The sequence below is a fragment of the Neolamprologus brichardi genome, chromosome 17, assembly GCF_056152115.1.
Source record: "Neolamprologus brichardi isolate AB-2024 chromosome 17, ASM5615211v1, whole genome shotgun sequence".
In the NCBI taxonomy this organism is placed as follows: Eukaryota; Metazoa; Chordata; class Actinopteri; order Cichliformes; family Cichlidae; genus Neolamprologus; species Neolamprologus brichardi.
This window is the reverse complement of record NC_142120.1, coordinates 27,160,808-27,180,964: the sequence shown is the minus strand read 5'-3', so window position 1 is coordinate 27,180,964 and position 20,157 is coordinate 27,160,808. Positions and strand designations below refer to the sequence as shown.

Here is a 20,157-nt window from a genome sequence, read left to right as displayed (position 1 = left end):
CTATCTACTGCACATGCATTTCTGTTTTGGAATCAACAATTAATCTCACACATGTACGAGGTGGCAGAAAGGCTCTTTTACAAAAGATCCCAAACATAGAAGCCCAACGTGACCAGGAGAGTCAAACTAGTTATGGTAAAGTTGCAGAGCATTTAGTGGTTGGAGACCACATCAGTACAAAAATTATTGCCACTGTACTTCATGCAATGAACTCTTGTTATTTCAAAGACAGGGACAAAGCCCACAACCACATGCAAACAGCTGCCATCTTCAAAGCAACTTTGCTGCATCAAAGCAGTGATAAATGACACAGTCAGTCTGCTATTAGTTTGTTATTGAATGAGGTCAAGTTACAATTACATGCAGTCGGTTTGTGATAATGCAGCACTTGACTTTTACAAGACTGTGACAATTACAAATCTGTTGCCATCTACGTACAAAGAAAGACGCTCACTTTGCTTTATAAAAAATATACGTAGTTGCCAACCAGTTGATTCAAGTCCCTGATTGCAAAGTGATCAGTTGCAGACGAGTTGTTTGGCTCTGATTGATTGTAAAGAGTTGGCAATCTGCGTTTGTGAATTAGACAGCAGTTATTTTGCAAACCTTTAGCAATTCTGAGAGTAGCTGCAGGACTATCCGAGTCGGGCCACGACTGTATGGAGGCAGGTGCTTTCAGCTAGGTGTTTCACAGGTGCTAACTGTGTTACTACGTGGCGATCAAAAGTGGTCGAGGGTGTCGTACACTCAGTCAGTTAGCCACCACAGCTGCTTGAAATCAGTTGTCAAATGTGAAAATATTCAATGCAGTCAACTGGCAACCTCCATTTTTTTTCATAGATCTAGGACGGTTGCTGTCCTGTTTTTATTCTGATGTTCCAATATTCAAACTGAGCCATCAGCAGAAACCAAATGGACACTTTAAGTTGTAAAATATATATTTTTTAAATGTAAGTAGTTTTAACTGTTACGCCTTGTTTTATGAAACATGACATTTGCCCATATGTCAGCGGCCCCCAACCTTTTTTGCGCCACGGACCGGTTTATGTTTTCACGGACCGGCCTTTAAGGTGTCGCGGATAAATACAACAAAATAAAACCAGTGCCGGTAACAAAAAAAGAAGATTTATTCATAACACACAGGGAAATCGAGTTAATGATAAAAATGATTTTTAAAAAATAATGATGAAAACTCTGAAAACCACACATTTCACACCCGAGCCTCAACTCTCGCGGCCCGGTACCAAACGACTCATGTCCAGTGCCGGTCCATGGCCTGGGGGTTGGGGACCACTGCCCTATGTCTAATAAATCCATGTTGTGGAACTCCAGCATTATGTGTGTCATGTATTAATTTAACTGTACTATATATGCCCACCCCCCATCACGGAGAGACTGACGCCTAGCAGATAAAATGTGGTTAAACTGTCCTTGTTTGTATATCAGCAACTAAACAGCATTTAGAAGATTTAGGTCTCATTTACAAGTATTGTGGGTTCAATTGAATGAAACACAAACATTTAAAGAAAGAGTTTCAAAAATTGTGTCTTTGCATTAGAAGCTATACTCTAGTTTATTGTTGAGAAACCCGGCAAGAAATGAAGTATCTGCTACAGAGTTTTGGGTTAACCTGACCCTAAAGGGGATCCAGACTTTATACAGATTTCTCAAAGGCTTTCTTTAATGTAAGATTTACTTGAGAAATCATAAAGTTTTCATTTTCATTTGAAGATAAATGCATGTACTAAACTCCACTAAAATCAGTGTTACGCCAGCTCTGTGCTTGTGTATGGCATGGCTGTTAAGAAAGTAGCTCCCACTACTTGGTTTCTTTCAGGAGCTATTAGCAGTGTGTTGGCAACCGAGCGCAAAGATGGTGGCCTTGTAGTGTTAGAGATTTGATACTGCTCAGTCAGACCATCTGCTCTCTGGCCTGTGAAAGCTCACCACTAGCATCTATCTATAACCAGAGAAAGGCTGTCTGGCCTGTCGGGAGGTGTGAGAGCATGGTTGTTTGGCCTGCTGGCAGAGCAGCATAGTAACTGTTTTTTACTGGATTTACAGTTGTATGCAGGGGTGTAATTGTGTTTTTGATAGAGGAGGCAGTGGGAGGGAAACTCTATGTGATGAAGGCAGAGATGGGGTGCAGGGTGATGTTTATTATGCTACTGTTTGGCTCAAGACCTAGGGCTCCATATCAAGTTGGCAACAGCGGTGCATTGTAATAATTTTATTACTTTTTTATTATTTATAGCTTCCCATAGCCTGGCTTTGCTCAGTAGTGAATGGACAAGTATAGCAGAAAAGCCTGGACTGCTTTTATTTGTTACTTTCTATATTCATTCTTTTGAACCTGTAAAACATTGTCACAATTTTCCTTTTGCATGATTTAACTTTAGCCAAGTTTTAGCTGTTGGACAGTTGGCCTCGCTTTTGACTCTAGAATACTTTGGTATACAGAGTTTGTGGTGAGCTAAACAAGTGCAAAGTGTCCAGATCCTGTGGCTGCAAAACAAGCCCAAACCATCACTCCTCTGCAACTCTGTTAGGTAGGAGTGTGCTGATATCATGCATTTAGCTTTTGTTAAATGTGGTGCTGACGGTTAAGATAAGATAAGGTAAGATAACCTTTATTAGTCCCACGTGTGGAAAATTTGTTTTGCTACAGCAGTGGACAGTGCAAGTTGCATATAAAAATTAGAGAAAAAACACTGGAATAATATATCTATGAGATACTGTACACAATATATAGAATAAAATAAAAATAAAATACTATATACAATCGAATAAAAGAGAATGCTTTATATACAATTGAGTATAATACAACGATGCCAGAAAAGAGTATTGCACTTAGTGTTATTGCTATTGCACATGTGTGGATGTGTGTGTTTGATCAGTTGAAGTCTTTGTTGTGGAGTCTGACAGCAGTGGGGAGGAAAGACCTGCAAAATCTCTCCGTCCCACACCGTTGGTGCCGCAGCCTGCCACTGAAGGAGCTGCTCAGTGCTGTCAGAGTCTCCTGCATGGGGTGGGAGATGTTGTCTAACAGGGATGACAGCTTAGCCACCGTTCTCCTGTCACTCACCACCTCCACTGGATCCAGAGGGCATCCTAGAACAGAGCTGGCCCTTCTGATCAGTCTGTTCTCTTCCTGTCCCCGGCAGAGATGTTGCCGCCCCAGCAGACCACACCGTAAAAGATAGCTGAGGCCACCACAGAGTCATAGAAGGTCTTCAGGAGTGGGCCCTTCACTCCAAAAGACCTGAGTTTAGGGCCAAACATCTCCAGTTTGGTTTTCTTTGTCCAAAGGGCATTCTTAAAGAAGTCTTGTGGTTTGTTAAGATGCAATTTTGAAAACCTGAGTTGTGCTGCCATTGTCTTTTTTTTAGAGAGAAGACTTGTTCAGTCTTTTGTGTTGTACTGGACTTTAAAATGCCAACTGAGGCTTATAGAGTCTGTAATGTAGATTTTGGGTTTGTTGCAGTTTCTCTGATCTCAGAGTGAACTTGCTGGGACGTACACTACTCACGTGTACCTGACATTAAAGTATACTTGAATTCTCCAGACAAACAACTCCTTCTGTAGAGGTGCTCACGCAGACAAATGTGCAGTTAATAAAGTACATTTGATTAGCAGCACCTGGCAGCTACCTACTTGCTTAAGTTCTTATAGATGGAGTCAAAGTATACTTTCTCGTTTTTCACAGGACAACGTAGAGCTCTGTGGAGATGTTCGTTTTTACTTTTGCTGTGCTGTAGGACTTTGTGCATACCACTGACATGCCAACTACCCTGGCAAAACAGCAGCATTTAACACCCTGGGAAAGAGAACAGGCTCTCCAGAGAGGCTACTGTTTTCGCCTTTCTGTAAGATTTATTCAGGCTAGTATTCATTTTCTAAAAAGAATGTTAATAAGAGTCATGAACAGACTGCTGTTGTCTAGCCTGAATAAAACAATGCACCAAGATTTATTACTGAGTGCTCTTGAGTGAAAGGCTGTGGCCTGAAGAGTTGCCAGTTTTTGGGACAAAGTTGCAACATTTGCCAAACATTTCTGCTACTTAGCAAATTAAAGAGTTGCATTATTTATTCCCTCTGATGTTCAGACGGCCACATTCACCCCGACTGATTTGGAGTATAGTTTTTGTTTATATATCTTTTTAATTTCTTGATGGTCTTTTTTCCATCAGATCTCATAAAACGCTCAGGGCTGTGCTTAACTCTGGGTAACCAGGCTGTTCCTTATTCATCTTCAGTCAACGCTAAATAGTGAAACAGATGAGCTCCTAGGCAACACTCCAGGCCAGCGTTAAGTAAACGTCTCATCAAGACCCAAACGAGAGTGTTATGTCACCTCAGGCTTCAGGCGCACCGAAACATACCTGTTAACACACCACGTGAAGAGATGCCAGATGCTAAATCAGAGTTATAAAACCAAGCTATTCAGCTGGTTAACAGTCCTTGGGTCCCATTAACGTTAGTTATGAGACCCTTCATTACAGCTCCTGATTGAAAGCAACATGGCGTGAAATCACTGAAACAACGAGCTCTCGGCAGTGACCTCTATTCTCAGGTCACCGGAGGGAGCGAATGTCTTTGTGCGTGACACATTGTCGTGTGTTCATGTAGTGTGTGTATTATTATTTTTTAAAATTTTCTGTCCTCTACACATATCATCACATAACTTTGACAGATTAAATGGAAATGTGCAGGGACAAGTGGGGGAAGGTAACAGTGAATAAGATGTATGTGTGCGTGTCTCTCCTGTGGCTTTGCGTTAGTACCTATATATATTTATATATCTGCATTTTTTTCCTGTCACATAACCATGTGTACGCGTGTGTCTTTGTGTGTACGTGTCCCTGAGGAAAGGGATTTGATTCACTACAGGGTTTCTTTGGAAGCTCATGAAAGGGAAAGCAGCCTGTGAGTGTTAAAGTTCTTTCTCTTCCTGTCAGCTCCCATTAGACTGACAAATCCCTCGGCTGCCTGTGTTCAAATGATCCCAGAGGACTCGGAGAGCACGCATCAATCCTACCTTAGGCTTTCGGTCTATGGGGTTGAGTCAGGGCGTCTTCATTTAAAGGGCTTGCCTCAGGGATCACAAAAAGTATTAATCCAAGGCAAATTACAAAGACAAGTCACTGGGTGCAATGGAGAGACAAAAGTGTGCTTTACATATTTCTGGCTCCTCTTGTGTTTTTGGTGAGAGATAAATGCTTATCTAATGGATCAGTCACAGTAGAGTAAAAATAGGACACCAGTCTCCTTGTGACTACAAAATCACAGGGGTTTCCTGGTGATGTCATTGAATTTTCTTTTTGCTGTAGGAGACCGATTACAAGTATTTGTGGTGTCTGTTCGCCCAGAGGTTAAGTGTGCAAAACCACTTTCAAACAGCAGGTGATTCCACAGGTCGTTGGGTGGAAAACTACCTGCATCTCGTTGGGTGCATCTCATACTGGCTGCGATCACTCTTATACCTAATGAAAGTGAAGTTGCTGATTTTTTCAGTAGTTTGCATAAGAGTTCCACCAGTGAATGAATAAAAATGTCTGAAACAAGAGATGAGTGCTCTACTTTTAACATAAGTATTTGTTATATTTTAGTGTGAAATAAAAATAGGAGGACGTACGTGTTTACATTGACGGGCTTTAAAGTGTGACTTTAAAACAAATGCACTGATAGAGGTTTTGTATCTGGCCTACTTTCAGATGCTGTCAGGTAGGTGTAAATGCTTTATGAGAGTAATGCTATAGACATCACTCCACTGACAAATCACTTTCTGTCCTCTCCTTTTTTCCGCTGTCCTTCATGAGTTTTTTTATTTTGTTTTAAGCTCTAATATGGCCCAACGTTGTTGAATCATTAGACAGGCTTCCCACTCACAAGCTATGGTGCCCAGTGGGTGAGAGGCAGAGTCTGTGTTTAGTTTGATGTGATTTTATTTTCCTTGATCTGAAGTCACTAAAATCAGTTAAAAGTTCAATGTGCTGATTGTTTGGGGGGGTTTTTCCTCCTATATTTCCCTTGTTATCAGCTTTACAGTTATTACAGTCTGGCTTTGGGATCACAACAAATAAAAGAAAGACACGAGGGAATAACCAAAATTTGATTTAATTTAGCTTTTATCAAATGCAACAAAAATTCAGGCTTGGAAATGAGAGTGGCAGAAAAGCAATCTGCCTGGTGAACTCAAATCCAACTATATAAAAATCAAAACTCAAATAGAAAAGAAAATTGTGTCAGAAGAGTGAGCTGCTACAAGGAGGAGGCAGGTTTTATAGATCCTAGACACAGTGGCCAGCTGCCTCCACTTTCTTGATTAATTCCAGCTCGAGCCAACCAGGAACCGTGGAAAATCTCATGGCCTAAACACAGGAGACTAAATACCAACATATCAATCCAGTATTCATTTAGATCATACTTCCTTTTTTAATTGAGGAAAACTAGAAGCAATAATAAGCAAAATAATTCATTTCAGTTTTATTTATATGGCACCAAAGTAACAGTAGTTTCATCAAGACACCCTACAGCAATAGATACAAAATCTAACAATCAGGCAACCCTCTATGAGCAAGCGTTTGGCAACAGTGGGGAGGAAAATAATAAATAATAAACCTCCAGCAGAAACAGGCTTAGGGAGGGGCGGCCATCTGCTGCAATTGATTGGAGTTAAAGGAGGGAGGCAAAAGACAAACTGTGAAAATGCGGTGGTGGTGTATAAGGCATAGAGAGTGAAAAGAGGTGAGTGAAGCCCTCAACAGCCTAGACCTATTGCCACATAACTAATGGAGCATTCAGGGTCACCTGATCCAGGCATAAATTTAAGCTTTATCAATAAACAGTGTACAAACAGTTGTAAAGAGAATAAACTTTCCCAAAATAATTGAAAAATCAACATTAGGGAAAATGTTTATACAGAGCTTTGCTTGACCTTTGGCAATATTAATATCCCTCAAGCATGCAGTCTGCAGTTCCTGGAGTGAAAAACCAGCGTAGGGATGAAAGATGCAATACTGCGCAAAAGTCTTAAGCTACCATTAAGTTTTTTATGTATTCAAGGAACCAGAGTGTTTTGTCATTTTTAAAGTGGGTTTCTACAAGACTTTAAAAATTTGTCTTTGGAATGTGGCTGCTTTTTCATTTATTGTGATTTATTAATTTATATGAACAAAGTGATTCCCACGGAGCTAGTAGCTAACAACCTGCCATATCTGGGCATGGTGTGCAGTGTGACCTTTAAAAGTTTAAGGAAACTGGGTGAGTGACATCCAAGAAGTGCACAGTCATAGGAGCGGCAAAGATACTCCATATACATATATATATATATATATATATATATATATATAATGAGATGCAAAGACCTGACACAGGACATGACAGATGCAGCTTGCCTTTCATTTCATCCAGCTACTGTTCACTGAAGACTTATAAGAAATGGTGTGTGTTGGAAGTATTGCTGTCAAGAAGTCATCATTAACAGAAGCTGCGAGAAAAGCTGCACAGCTGAGGTATGCCACGTTATACAAGAACCGGACTGAAAATCAGTGGTAACAGGTGTGTCAGCAGCCCTCTGTAAAAGGCTGGAGGCTCTGTCATGGTTTGCATTTCAGCCGGCGGTGTTGGGGACTTTATCAAACTTGATGGGATTATGATTGCAGGCAAATACTGTCAAAATTGATTTCATTTTCAAGCAGTACCATCTGGAAAATGTCTGACTGACAACACATTCACTTTTTCATATGACAAGGATGTCAAAGACACGGCAAAAAACATACGTAGATGATAGAAAACGGACAGTTAGACTCATGAGTTATTGATTGGCCTCCGCAGAGTTCAGACCTCAGTGTTATTGAAGTAGTGAGGGGTTCATCCTGAAAGAGAGCAAAACAAAAGGCCACCAAGATCGGAATAAGCACTGAAGCTTCTCTGGGCTACTAGTATAGTTTTAATTTTACAGCCTAGTTCAATCGCTTTCCTCAAAATGATAATGAACTTTCTAGCATTGTGATACTTTCCTTTAACTTCTTGTAGCATGCTTCTGACACACAGTATTTGTGTTTATTCTTCTTGTTTTTCCTGTCAGTTGCATCTTTCAGAAATGGTGTTGTTCTTTTTTTTTTTAAATACATAAGTACTTTATGGTTCAATATTTAAATGAGTAGTTAAACAGCTGCAACTGAGAATTTGAACATCTTCCCTGAGTGTGAAAGCTTAGGTAGTCCAGTGTGACTCTAAACACCATAAATTCTGTTTTCACACGTGTGATTACTCGCCTGGCTTCAGGACAAGAGGGTGATGATGTTGATGATGACATAAAGAGTTGTAGAAAGGAGGGAAGAGGTGTGAGTAGCAAGTGCTGTTAACCTTGAAAGAGTCTATTCTCTTTCAGGAAGTTACAACTTTAGCACCACTGTTACATATATTAAATCATAGCACTGTTAGTCTATTTCATGAAACAATTTTAATCCTATTACCATGGCCTAAAAAAAGAAACATCCATGTCTCTTCAGCCTTTAACTCATAGCTTCTAAGCTGCAGGCACACTCACACTTGGCCCTTTTCCCTGTCTCCACAGCAGCCTTACAGGACTTATCTTTCCAATGCTCTTCACACAATAAAAATACAGCCTCTCAACTTTTCACTGTAAACTCAGCGGGGTTTTGTGAAACTGCCTCTTGACCCATTTATATTGGAGGCACTAGCCGGGTGGTTTCTCTCTGTAGCCTCACTGTCTGATTTGATTTCCCAGCATGCGTGTGCGCGCGTGTGCATGTGTGTGCAGACTTGTAAAGTTGTGATACAACACAAGTCTGCCAACAACCAAGGAGTCCCAAAGCCAAAATACTGTCATCCTGCAGACCTTAACATTTAAGCATGCCTCATTTTTACCCTCTATTTTTATCCACGTCTGCTTTTACATGCGTATATGTGGGAATGTTGTGGTATTTGGACCTGGTATCATCCCATGTAGGAAGCTATTTGCTCTGAGCCTGTAACTCGTGTGTTGTTGGCTGACAGCAAACCACAAAAAAATGCGGCCAAATAAAAGACAAAGTAAAACTGTGACCTTTTCGCCTCAGGCAGGCTTGAGTTAGTCCAGGATTGATCTGCATTCCAAAGCCTGAGATGATCATACATCTTTTTTACTTCCACACAGAGGGTTTGTTTCCCCGTTCATCATTTGCTTGTTCTGTCTCATCCATCATTACACTTTCCACTCCATTAGCCTGCATTTTGTGTCGACATTCTTCTTCTTTCGGCTACTCCCTTTAGGGGGTCACCAAAGCAGATCACCCGCCTTCATCTCACCCTACCCCTAGCATCCTCCTTCAATACATCCATGAGTCTTTTCTGAGGTCTTCTTTTTTTTCTTCTCTCCTGGCAGCTTCATCTTCAACATCCTTTATCCAAACCATCTCAGCTTTGCTTCTCTAACTTTACCCACCAAACTGCTCGACCTGCACTGCCCTTCTGTTATACTCATTTATAATCTTGTCCATTTTGGTCACATCCAATGGAAACCTTAACATCTTCAACTCTACCCCCGCTTTGAACCCATCTGTAAAGCTTGGTTTAGCTTTAGCTTTTATCCCTACACTGTAACTTTCCACGCTATTTAAGTTGTTGCAGGGTGCGTCGACCCAACGTGTAGCAACATTTCTTGAGAGGTTCTTGGAAGTTTCTTCATCAGGTTAAACAGAAGTGCAACTGCTTCTGACCTTTTCGGTACTTCTCCATCAACACTGGCATGCAATCCATACTGCTCCATGCTGATTTTCACGTCTCTTCTTAACCTATCTTTAAACAACTCATTTTCATGGCATGGCTCATCAAAATGATCCCTCTGTAGACAGCTCTGCACATCACCCTTGTAAATTGGATCCCGTACTCCTCTTCTGCATCTGTCAATATCCAATTGATACAAGTACTTTCCTCCTTTCTTCGTGTCCAGCCTAGCATACAACACTAAGCCTTTTCTGTTTTGTTTTTTTTACCCCTACTCCATTTCTTTCCTTATCTTCACCATAGTGTACATAGGAAGAGTTTTCCCTGCGACAGATTGACGACCTGTACAAGGTCCACTCCACCTTTCCATGACAGCTGTAATAGGCTCCAGTCCCTCCCCCCAGATAGCTGGGCGGGTGGATGGGATGAATGGAGCTGTAACTGTCACGTCTGATCTGTAGAAGAAATTGCGAGGATGACTGTAAAAGTCCAATGTTGGATTAAGACAAATTAAACTACCAGCCTGGCTTGCAAATCACCTAAATATAACCTGGAAGAAATCCAGGTATACCAAATAGGTTTTGCAACAGACTTTTGTCAACTTGTTCACCACTCCCAATTACATGTTACTTATTATTTATAATTGTTAACATCAGAGTTGTTTTGTATGAACCCTCCACAGACCCTACTGCCTACTGTTTTTATACTACAGTAATAAGTAGCTCTCCCTTTGCTTCCCAGGTCTGAATCAGTCTCTGATTAGACATCTTGAAGCAAAACCAACAGAGCTTTGAGTAATAAGAACAGCCAGTGCCTCAAGTACAACGACATGCAAATTAATACCCGCAACTATGTGACTGGCATCATTAAAAAGTAATGAGGCAGCCATTAGCCAGGGAAACAAGAAATGACATTTAGATTAGCTTTGACAATAACAACAATGGTTGTGTTAAAAGATCATCAGAAGCAGCTCAAATGACTAAGGGCAAAGAAATGTTCGACTTTGTTGCACGGTTGTAGATATTCCCTAACAAGCTCTGAGTCTAGCTTGCAGACTGTATGCATTATTTAAAAACAAACAAACAAACAAAAAACCAACCACCACCAGATGCTTGTGTCAGAAGTGAAAGGACTCAGTGGAAATTGGAAAGGAAATGAAAAGGCTATTCTGAAGGATGGGACAACAAGGTTCCTTTCTATTCTTGGTCGGCTCAGAGTGTTGATCAGTGTGGCATGCTGGGTTGAAAATGTGGGTGAGCTTGCCACAAACTGTGGATGTGATATCAATCAATGATATCACTGAGACATCATTTGGTGACCATTTCCATGATCTTTTTACATACACCACACAAAACAGACAGGCGGACCTGCATAGCACCCACTGAAGCTAAAAGGCTAGCTAAATCAAAATGCAAGACAAAAGGAAAGTTCATGCTGAAGGCAAACAATCTGAGCTGGGACTGAGGTGGGAGAATGAGTAGCTTAAATCTTCACCAAGTGAAAAGAGGGGTCCGTGGGTTTTGTTTTTGTCGCCTTTTGTTCCATTCTCTGTCAAGATGATCCAACACTACTTCAATAATGAGGAGGTCCAGACTCTGGAGAGGCCAATCCATGACTGATGAGCTTTGCTCTGTATGACTCCTATATGTTTATGTTTTTTTACTACACTGGCAGTATGTTTGGGATCGCTGTCATGCTGAAAAAGAAAGTTGTTACCAGATACGATCCAGATGGTGTCACACTGTGGATCAAATCACTTTTCTCGCTTGAGATCTTCAGTGAAGACCATTTCTGATGAGGCTTCAGCGAACAGACATGGATCAACTGAAGGTACAAACCTCGGGTCCTGTATCAAATTTTTGTTGAATTATTTTCCTATTTCTAAAGGATATGAATTTATTGACTTCACTTTTCATCTGCTGGAGATTGTTTTGGGTTGTTTTTTTTTTTTTTTGCTAAGTTGTTTGTTATGTGTAGACACAACTCTGGTACATCCCAGGGGTTAGTTACTTTTTTTCTATGCTTGAATGATTCACAGGTCAGTGTTAAGTGGCTGAACAAACAAACAAACCCTGAAAAGGCATGGGGAACTATTCCACCACTTGAGCTCCTTGGAAGCAAAATATAAAAACTTGAAGGGCTGTTCAAAGGTCTATACAGTACTGTATATTTACAGATTAAAGCATGTTTGTGGTTCTTGGTGTGATCCTCATATTTCAACGTGGCACTCTGTAAACCTGAATTTGACACCCCTGGGTTAGAATATTGCTCTTTCAAGTAACCCCGTCAAATAGTTGTACAAAGAAAACAAATTATTCAGAGAAATATACAGTAATTAACTTAAAATCTACCAAGTCACTGCTGACCCATCTAGGGTACTGGTTGTAGTTAACATGCACCCTTTTTTAATAAAAATATCACCTGTTTTGTAAAAAACTGGAATGCCAAAATGAATTTTTTTAAATGTCTAATTGTTTCTCAAACTTTGCTAATTTAGCTAACCCTGACACTAGGCAAGTCTCTGTTTAAACAATAGCAAGATGGCTAGGATATTAATAACAAAGTATCAAGACACAATAAAGCAAACTATTGTTTTAAGTTAAACAGCTCTTTAGTCTTGCTTTTCACAACAAAGCTTTTTTTAGCCCCAAATTCTTCTTCTTATTATTATTATTCTGTTAGCCCCAAACCATTTTTCTTTTGGAACATCCTTTGAACAATAACAGATTTGTTACATTAGGAGGCATCACGCTATCACTATATTATCATGAAGTCACCCTTAGAAGTAAAACATAGTGGAGGAGTAGTCTGTTAATGGATTTAATCATAGTAACGTGCCCAAGCACGTCAAAACACTTCCGCCAAATTAAGATATTCCCTTATACTGCTATACCATGGTGGCTGTTTAGGTTGATGGCATGCAATTATATTACAGGCAGAGCCACAGTGGAGTAATATGTGCAGATTTTATTTTATTTTTTCTTCTCGAGAGCCCTTGATAAAGTTGTAAATCTGTAGCCAAGGCTGTCAGCAGTGAAGGAAGCCAGAACCTGTCAGACCGCACAGTGTTTTATAGCCAGCGTCCGTGTGTGTGTGTGTGGGTGTGTGGGTGGGAGGGCACTGTCTGTTTGACAGACAGAGAGCAGCTAGTGTAATCACAGCTGTAGGAGGAGAATTAAAAACTTCCTTTATCCCTCATCATCTATCTTTAGCTTTGTTTCCCTTTTCTCTGCTTCCCTGTTTTCTGTCTGTCCATCAATGAGTACAACCAGAGGCTAAAAGATAAAGGGAAGGCTATGAAGGGACAACTATGAACTTGTTAGTGTGTTATATAATAGCAACTTTTCCCTCCGAGTCAAACAGTTATGAGAAATTTCAGCAATATGGCTGATCCTCGCCTTAAAGCCCCCCTTCTCAGTTTGAATATTCACTCCACTGTCTTCCATAATTGGCTTTTTCTGTGGTAAACAAGTTTAGGATTCAGGCATGGACTGTTGTTTCTTATTCCATGCAGTAAACAGTGCAGAGAGGCCGAGTCTGTGTTTGAATATGCAGGATTGTGTTTAACAAACTTCTAACTGTGAATACGGGGGTGTGAGCGTTTCGTGTGTGGGTTTGACTCAGTGCCTGTCCTCGGCTGTCGTCAGCATTGTGGATGTTTTTTATTTATCCACCCATTATCCGAGTTAACATACCCATTGTTGCGTCTCATATGAAAATTCAAAAGTTACTTTAAAAAAAAGAGACTGATCTCATCACCAGTTTGGCTTCTTTTTTTTAATGAATGGACTTCTTGTACCCATTAACACAAAGATTACAAATGTTCACAACTGAGTGCCTTCTACGCCCACATTTGCCTGCCCCATTTAACATCCTTGACAGCTTTTCATATGCATCAACCCTCGCTAGCTCAGTCACCAGTTTTTTAGGAGTCACTCCAGGCATTGTGCAGTTTATGGGAATATGTTGGCATCCAGCATTCACACAGCTGTGTGGGCCCTCTATGCAGTGGCGTTTCTGGAGTTACAGGATTTGGCTCAGAGGAAGTGTGATGTGTCATGTGTTTCAGGGATAATAAAAAGAATTTTTTGTCCTTTTTTATTTATTGCAGCCGAACCTTTTTAAAGCAAATGCAACAACTGTATTTTGATATTCTTTAAATTACACTATTCTACAATCAAACTTCATTTGATAAGGTTTGAGGTTTGCTAGAAATGGCAAGACAGTCACTCACTCAGTCACGGACATTACAGTCTATCAGCTGGTTGGTTCTTAATGCCTTTATTTATTTCTGGCATTATTAGTCCATATCATTCTTAGAGCTTATATTCCAAGTGTGGCATCATTTTGAGAGGGGTAAAGAATGACCCTGAGAAGCTAATACACCAACTCTGCAGCCAGTCTTTTGTTTGTCATCTTCAAAAGAGACTTGATGAACTTGAAGCTTGAAAGTATAATGGCAGCGTACTCCTACATCCACAGTCATTACCACTTTTATCAATGCAGCTGTCAAGCAATTCATCTGTAAAATGCATTGGGTTTTTCTTTTTTACTACTATTCCTATGATTTACAGTATACGGGAATGCAGAGATTCAGACCTCCTCTGAAGTTAACATCAGCAAAAGAGCTGTGTGCTGGGAGCTTCATGGCCTGGGTTTCCAAGGCTGCACAGCTCCTGTAGGTGGCCCACTGCTTTTGTCGATATGCTGTGTATTTGTTGCACAGGTTTTTTTTATTCTGCTTTCAAAAATATATATTTTAAAACGTATATTATTAGAATACAGTAAGCATACATCAAGTCAACTCAACAGTCACAAGACAAATCATTGTGTGCGTTATCCTCCTCTGACTCAAATAAGCACCATAAACTGATTCTATGCTTCTATGCAGCCAGAGTTGTAACTGTGACCTTAGGGCTAAAGGTACAAACCGTCTATTTTTTTATATACAGTCTGTGACTACATCCTATAATTTATGGTTAGTGCACCTGACAAACTTCATGTGTTTGGTCTGCATAGGAGGTAGTCTCTTCCTAGAAACTTTTACTTCCAAAGTTAAAATACAGGATGCATAGTAAGCTGCTGTTTGCGTCTAGTATGGTACCATATATTTGGCCTGCCTTAGCTCTTTTGTTCACCATTGATGTTATATGAGGGGGAAAATGACAACTCTTGAACTACCCACATCCCAAAGAGGCTAAAATTTCCTATGTGCTTCCTCAAAACTGCTTATTAGGTGCTAGAACAGCTCCAGTCCTCCGTGACACATTCTTTGGATGTTGACAATGGATTTTGCAAAAGCAGTATAATGGCTTTTATAATATGCAGTTATGGCATAGACAATCATTGTGATAAGTGATGGGAAACATCACTGGTAGTAAACAGTTTATCAGATGGGAAAATGTTGCAGATGACTAAATCAGTGTACTTTTGGAATGGGATTTCTTTCCATCTGTGTTATGTCTTCTTCTGCGCCAGCTGACAGTCTATTTATGTCTGTCTTCTCCTTCTGTTTCTCTATAATTGGGAATAGTTCCTGTGTCCACAGTACTCGTAAGCCAAACATGCCATCCTCTTTCCTCTGTGTTGCTTTAAGTGCTGAATTATCTTATTCACGCTTCCACTTGCTAAACCTTCTCTGGTTGACAACCCAGCTTCAAAGCTACCGCAATAATCCTGCTTACCGTCCTTTACTTAGCAGCTGAGCAGTTGTTTTACATATCTCGTAGTAACTCCAATGGAATAAAGGTGAAGGAAGTGTGTGTTAAAAAGAGGCACTTTAGAGAAAACACGTTTATCGGAATCCTGCTTGTTACTGAGAAGTCATCCCCAACAAATTCTCTCTTATCTCACATTTATACACACACACACACTCACCCATTCTGGAGACTTCTGTCTTATTATTCAAATCATGATGGAGCCAAACAACCTGTCAACCTGGATAATTTCCTCTCGTTAAAAGGTCCGTGTCAGGCAGGCCATCAGTCACATTTTTCTCTCATGCAGAGTGCGTCTGCTCTTGGTGTCACCAGAAGGCATGAGAGACAGATGGTGAAGTATTTTGGCGTAGATTCCTTAAGGCAGGTTAAGGTTCAATTTTATCAGGTTTCTGATCGCCAGTCGCCCCTACCGTCCAATAGCATTCGATACATTATGAAACACTTTGCCCTCAAATACACAGCAGCTCTATTCAAAAGCTTTTGATATCCACATATATCTGGCTGGCTGTCCAACACTGTTACACATCGTTGCCATTAAATATCGCAGTTTTGTCAGAAACTGGTAGCATCACAGGTGTATGCACAAGGTGGTCTGTGGTGTTGCTGCTATGATATACTAGTTGTGCAAACTAGTCCATTTTTAAGGGCGACAATGTCCACATTAGGAGGTAAGAGAGGTGGCAGTGGAAGCGATATCACCCAGTGGTTTCACATTTTAAAGCATCCACTTTGGGCTGATGGCCACCACCAGCTCATTCTTGGAGCCAGGTGTAACTGCTTGGAGGGCTGCTTTATCGGCATGAAAGTTTGGTCACTAAGTTGTAGCCACAGATGACACAGTGATGAGAGGCTTATTGATAAATACAAACTTTCCGGTCACTAAAACTAGATTGCAGGCTTTTAAGCCATAATATATATCCACCCATTTAAAATTCCTCCAACTACACAAACTCAGTGAAACAGTAACTTTCAAGACAGGTGGAGTTCAGTAACTTCAATTAAAAGAGGCCATCTACACAGCGTGTGTTGTTACACAGATCAGTCAAAGCAGCCACGCTCCTAACTTAAAGTCGCGACAGCATTTAGGTGTTTTAAAATAATCAATTTGACTCGCTTGAACTGCAGTTTTTGGCACTTGGCTTCATTTATTAGGCCCCGAGATTTCCGAATTTATGTGAGCTCGCTGTTAGACCCTTCTCACTACAGCCATGACTGGTCCATCACAGCAAAGCACTTAATGTTGGGGCACTACATGGCCTTCAGCCTGTATCAGTCTGTTTGGTAAATGCCTTTGGAGGAAAACATGTACGCTGTAATCTCAAGGTCTCCGTGTTGGTCTGAGAGTGCTTGTTTTTTTTTTTTTTATTCCTCTATACCAACGTGTAATACTCTGTTTTTAAGGACCACTTCAAGAGGGGATTTAATACCTGCATTTATCTTCCTATCTGCTGAAGGAAAAGAGAATATGTCTGTGTATTTTTCAGAACAGCACGTGTTTTAAATGTATTTCCATGTTGTGTCTGCTTGGATGTCATCATTAGCATGGATTATGAGATATTTTATTTGGCCATTGTATTACAGAAATATATATATTTTGACAAGTTGAATGACGGAAAGGCCACGAAGTGTGACCGGTAACTAAAGCCTAGAAACTATTATACGATGCTTCATGGCGTTAGATGAAGGAGAACTGATTCCCAAAGCTCATTATTGTTGGAGTGGAGCATTTCAGTGCTACTGATCTGCATTCCAGGGCAGCACCACTCATTCCACACTGGTGCAACTAATCAGCAACTCTACATTTTAAATTCAGATTGTTGTTTTGATGACGGCTTGTTCTCCAAGGCATTTTATTGACGCTATTGCTTGTCCTGATTGTATTTATTTATTCATTAGCAAAGCCTTTTCTTTTCTTTTCTTTCTCTTTATTTTACTTTTTATTTGCATCATCGGCTTCTCATGAGCAAGTTCCAAAAAGTGTTTGAAGTAGTACATGGTTAAAACGAGCGTGAGTGTGCAATTTTAACAGATACACCTGCAACATGTGAAGCAAAACACAAGCTCTGATATTCATTTTACTTTTTATCGTGCACATGAAATATTATGTTTTATCAAATTATGTATTTCTTAAATATCTGGGTCATTTTATATGTCCTGTACTACTTATTAGCAGTGTTGGGGACGTTACTCACTACTGTAGAAACATGGATAGGTGAAAATGGAAGTTATAGTGCTGCAAGTTAGAGTTGGATGTCTCAAGATCGGTCTTGGTCTCGAGACCACTTTTACGTGGTCTTGGTCTTGTCTTGGTCTCGGATCCCTCGGTCTTGTCTTGGTCTCACTGTCTCGGTCCTGCTGTCTCAGATCGACATAGTGGTCGGGAGATTTGGAGTCAACAGTATCTACGACACACAACGTAACATTCGATAAGAGAGCCGTGCTTAGAGAGTGCTTTGTAGTGAATCAGAAGAGTCGACTCCCATTGAGCCAGAGCCGGCTCCTCACTTAATTTCCTTTCGCTGCTCAGCTCTCACACAGTGGCTCAGCTATGCTCCAATCCCTCCATATTGTGGCCAATCACATGCGAGGATACAGGATAATATGGATAATATCCATATGTGAAAAACAGAGAGGGTGAGAGACGCGACAGTCAAGTGGAGCGTGCGTCTGTCCTCTCAGTAAGTGAGTGAGACAGTAGACAGTGGTGAGGAGGGCTGTGCGAGTGCATTGCAAAAACACATAAATATGCCTGACACCCGTAGACGAAGCAGTATCTGGCTGCAGTTTGAAGACTTTTTTGTCTCGGTCTTGGTCTCGTCTCAACTTGGTCTTGGTCTTGACTCGGTCTGTCTTGGTCTTGTCTTGGTCTCGATACCCTCTGGTCTTGGTATTGTCTGGGCTGGGGTCAGCATTCACTCATCTAAACAGCATTCTGGGTTCTTGGCTAGCTTTGTGTTAGCATGCTGGTTGTGCAAGTGCCAAAGAGAGCTAAAGTTGTGTTAGCAATTGTTTCTGTTCTAGACGTAGTTTGCATGTCACTACAACGCTCTTGTTCTTTAGTGCAATAACAATTTAATGTCCAATCCTCAAAAGCTGTAGATCACTCCAACAGTTTTCTCCGCATCACAAAGTAAAATCAGTTGATTACAGCTAACCGTAGTAATAAGACGTGAAGGCAGCGCCATGCACAAAACTGCTGTAAATAACAGATTTAAAACTGTCTTTTTAGACTGATATTTCAAAAGCATTCTATGTCTTTTTGTTATGGTTGTGTTTTGTATTTTGAAAGGCGGTGTAAATAAGTAATGTACTTACTTACTGCTCCCTTCACAAAACACCACAGACTGACTACTGGAACAGACAGCGTGTCCAACAGGGACCTCGCAGACTGTCAACTAGCAGCTTTGTTAAATAGTGCCCGCATGAGCAAGGCGAAGATGTATGACATCTTCCCTTTTTTGACACTTTGGATGATATATGATACACTCGCATTAGGTAGCACAATGTGCCATTAGTACACTGACGGTTGCTGGAAATATGTTTCAGGACTTGATATTCTGTCAGAATCCATGACAAATTATTTGTTGACTTGAACTATTTTCAACTTTTACAACCAATTTCTTGTTATATTAAAACAAACATACTTTGATTTTTGAAAAAATGCCATTCAGGAGGGGCTGAGATGGATGGATAGACGGATGCATGGACTTATGTATCATTTATTTTTGTCTTTTTGGTCCACAGTGATTCATTTGAAGGCTCTTCCACCCGTAAATGTGGAGGATTTTCTGTTTGAAGCCTCATCATGCTGACCTCATTTCCTCCTTTTCCCTTTGGTAGCAGCCTTCAGAGGAGGCTTCCCTGCTGGTGTCCAGCCCCAAGATGCTGCTCCCAGCATCAGGCATACTGCCACCCAGCACCCCGTTGTCTGTGCACCACCAGATCCAACTGCTCCAGCAACAGCTCCAGCAGCAACAACAGCAGACACAAGTGGCTGTGGCACAGGTGAGTGTCATCCAGTGACATTATGTCTCCCATGAAATCTGCTTGCACAGGAATAAAAATATGCTTTTTTATACATTTAAATTACATTTCACATCACTCCAGTACTTTCACACTGCTCACTGCAATCCTCACCATAGTGAAGTTGCTAAATTTCTGCAGAGTAAATCGTTACGAACCTCCAAACTTCATGTGGCCTCTTTTCAGCTATAGTCTTATGGGTAAGCTTGCAGAATGTAAGAGAAGATGAGCACAGAGAAAACACTGTAGCTATGGTCAGTGTGATCGCTCATATATTTATTCACTTTTAAAATATAGATGCAAAATAACAATAGAAATAGAGCAACAGTCTGGTGTAAGCTAATGAATTATGAACAGTGTATGGGTACACTGGTGATTGATTTTAAATCAATACACAGCACTAACCCACAGACCTCAGTTTAAGAGCACATTTCTTCCACCTGTAGGTTGCAACAACCACACCCTCAGTCTGTCCGCCCATGCTATATCAGTTACTGTTTCTGCTGTGTACAAGGATGCTAGAGTACCTTGAAGCTTGCTGCAAAAATACATCTCTAACTGGGACTTGTTATTCTGCTTTCCATCCGACTTTGCTAAAGTAGCTATTCAGGATTGACAGCTCAGAATAATCCTTCTTTGCATTAGACTAGGACTTGGTGAAGTCCCTTAGTCCTACTGTCTG

The 20,157-nt window shown here is 40.6% G+C and overlaps 1 protein-coding gene across 2 annotated transcripts in view; it reads left to right on the top strand.

The window, feature by feature from the left end:
* Positions 1-20,157, top strand: part of nos1apa (nitric oxide synthase 1 (neuronal) adaptor protein a) — a 227,552-nt gene that overhangs the window by 150,411 nt on the left and 56,984 nt on the right. For both annotated transcript variants that reach the window (XM_087831182.1, XM_006797823.3), the window contains exon 8: positions 19,293-19,457. In XM_087831182.1, coding sequence (XP_087687308.1) covers positions 19,293-19,457 — 165 coding nt within the window. The remainder of the gene's footprint in view (positions 1-19,292; positions 19,458-20,157) is intronic.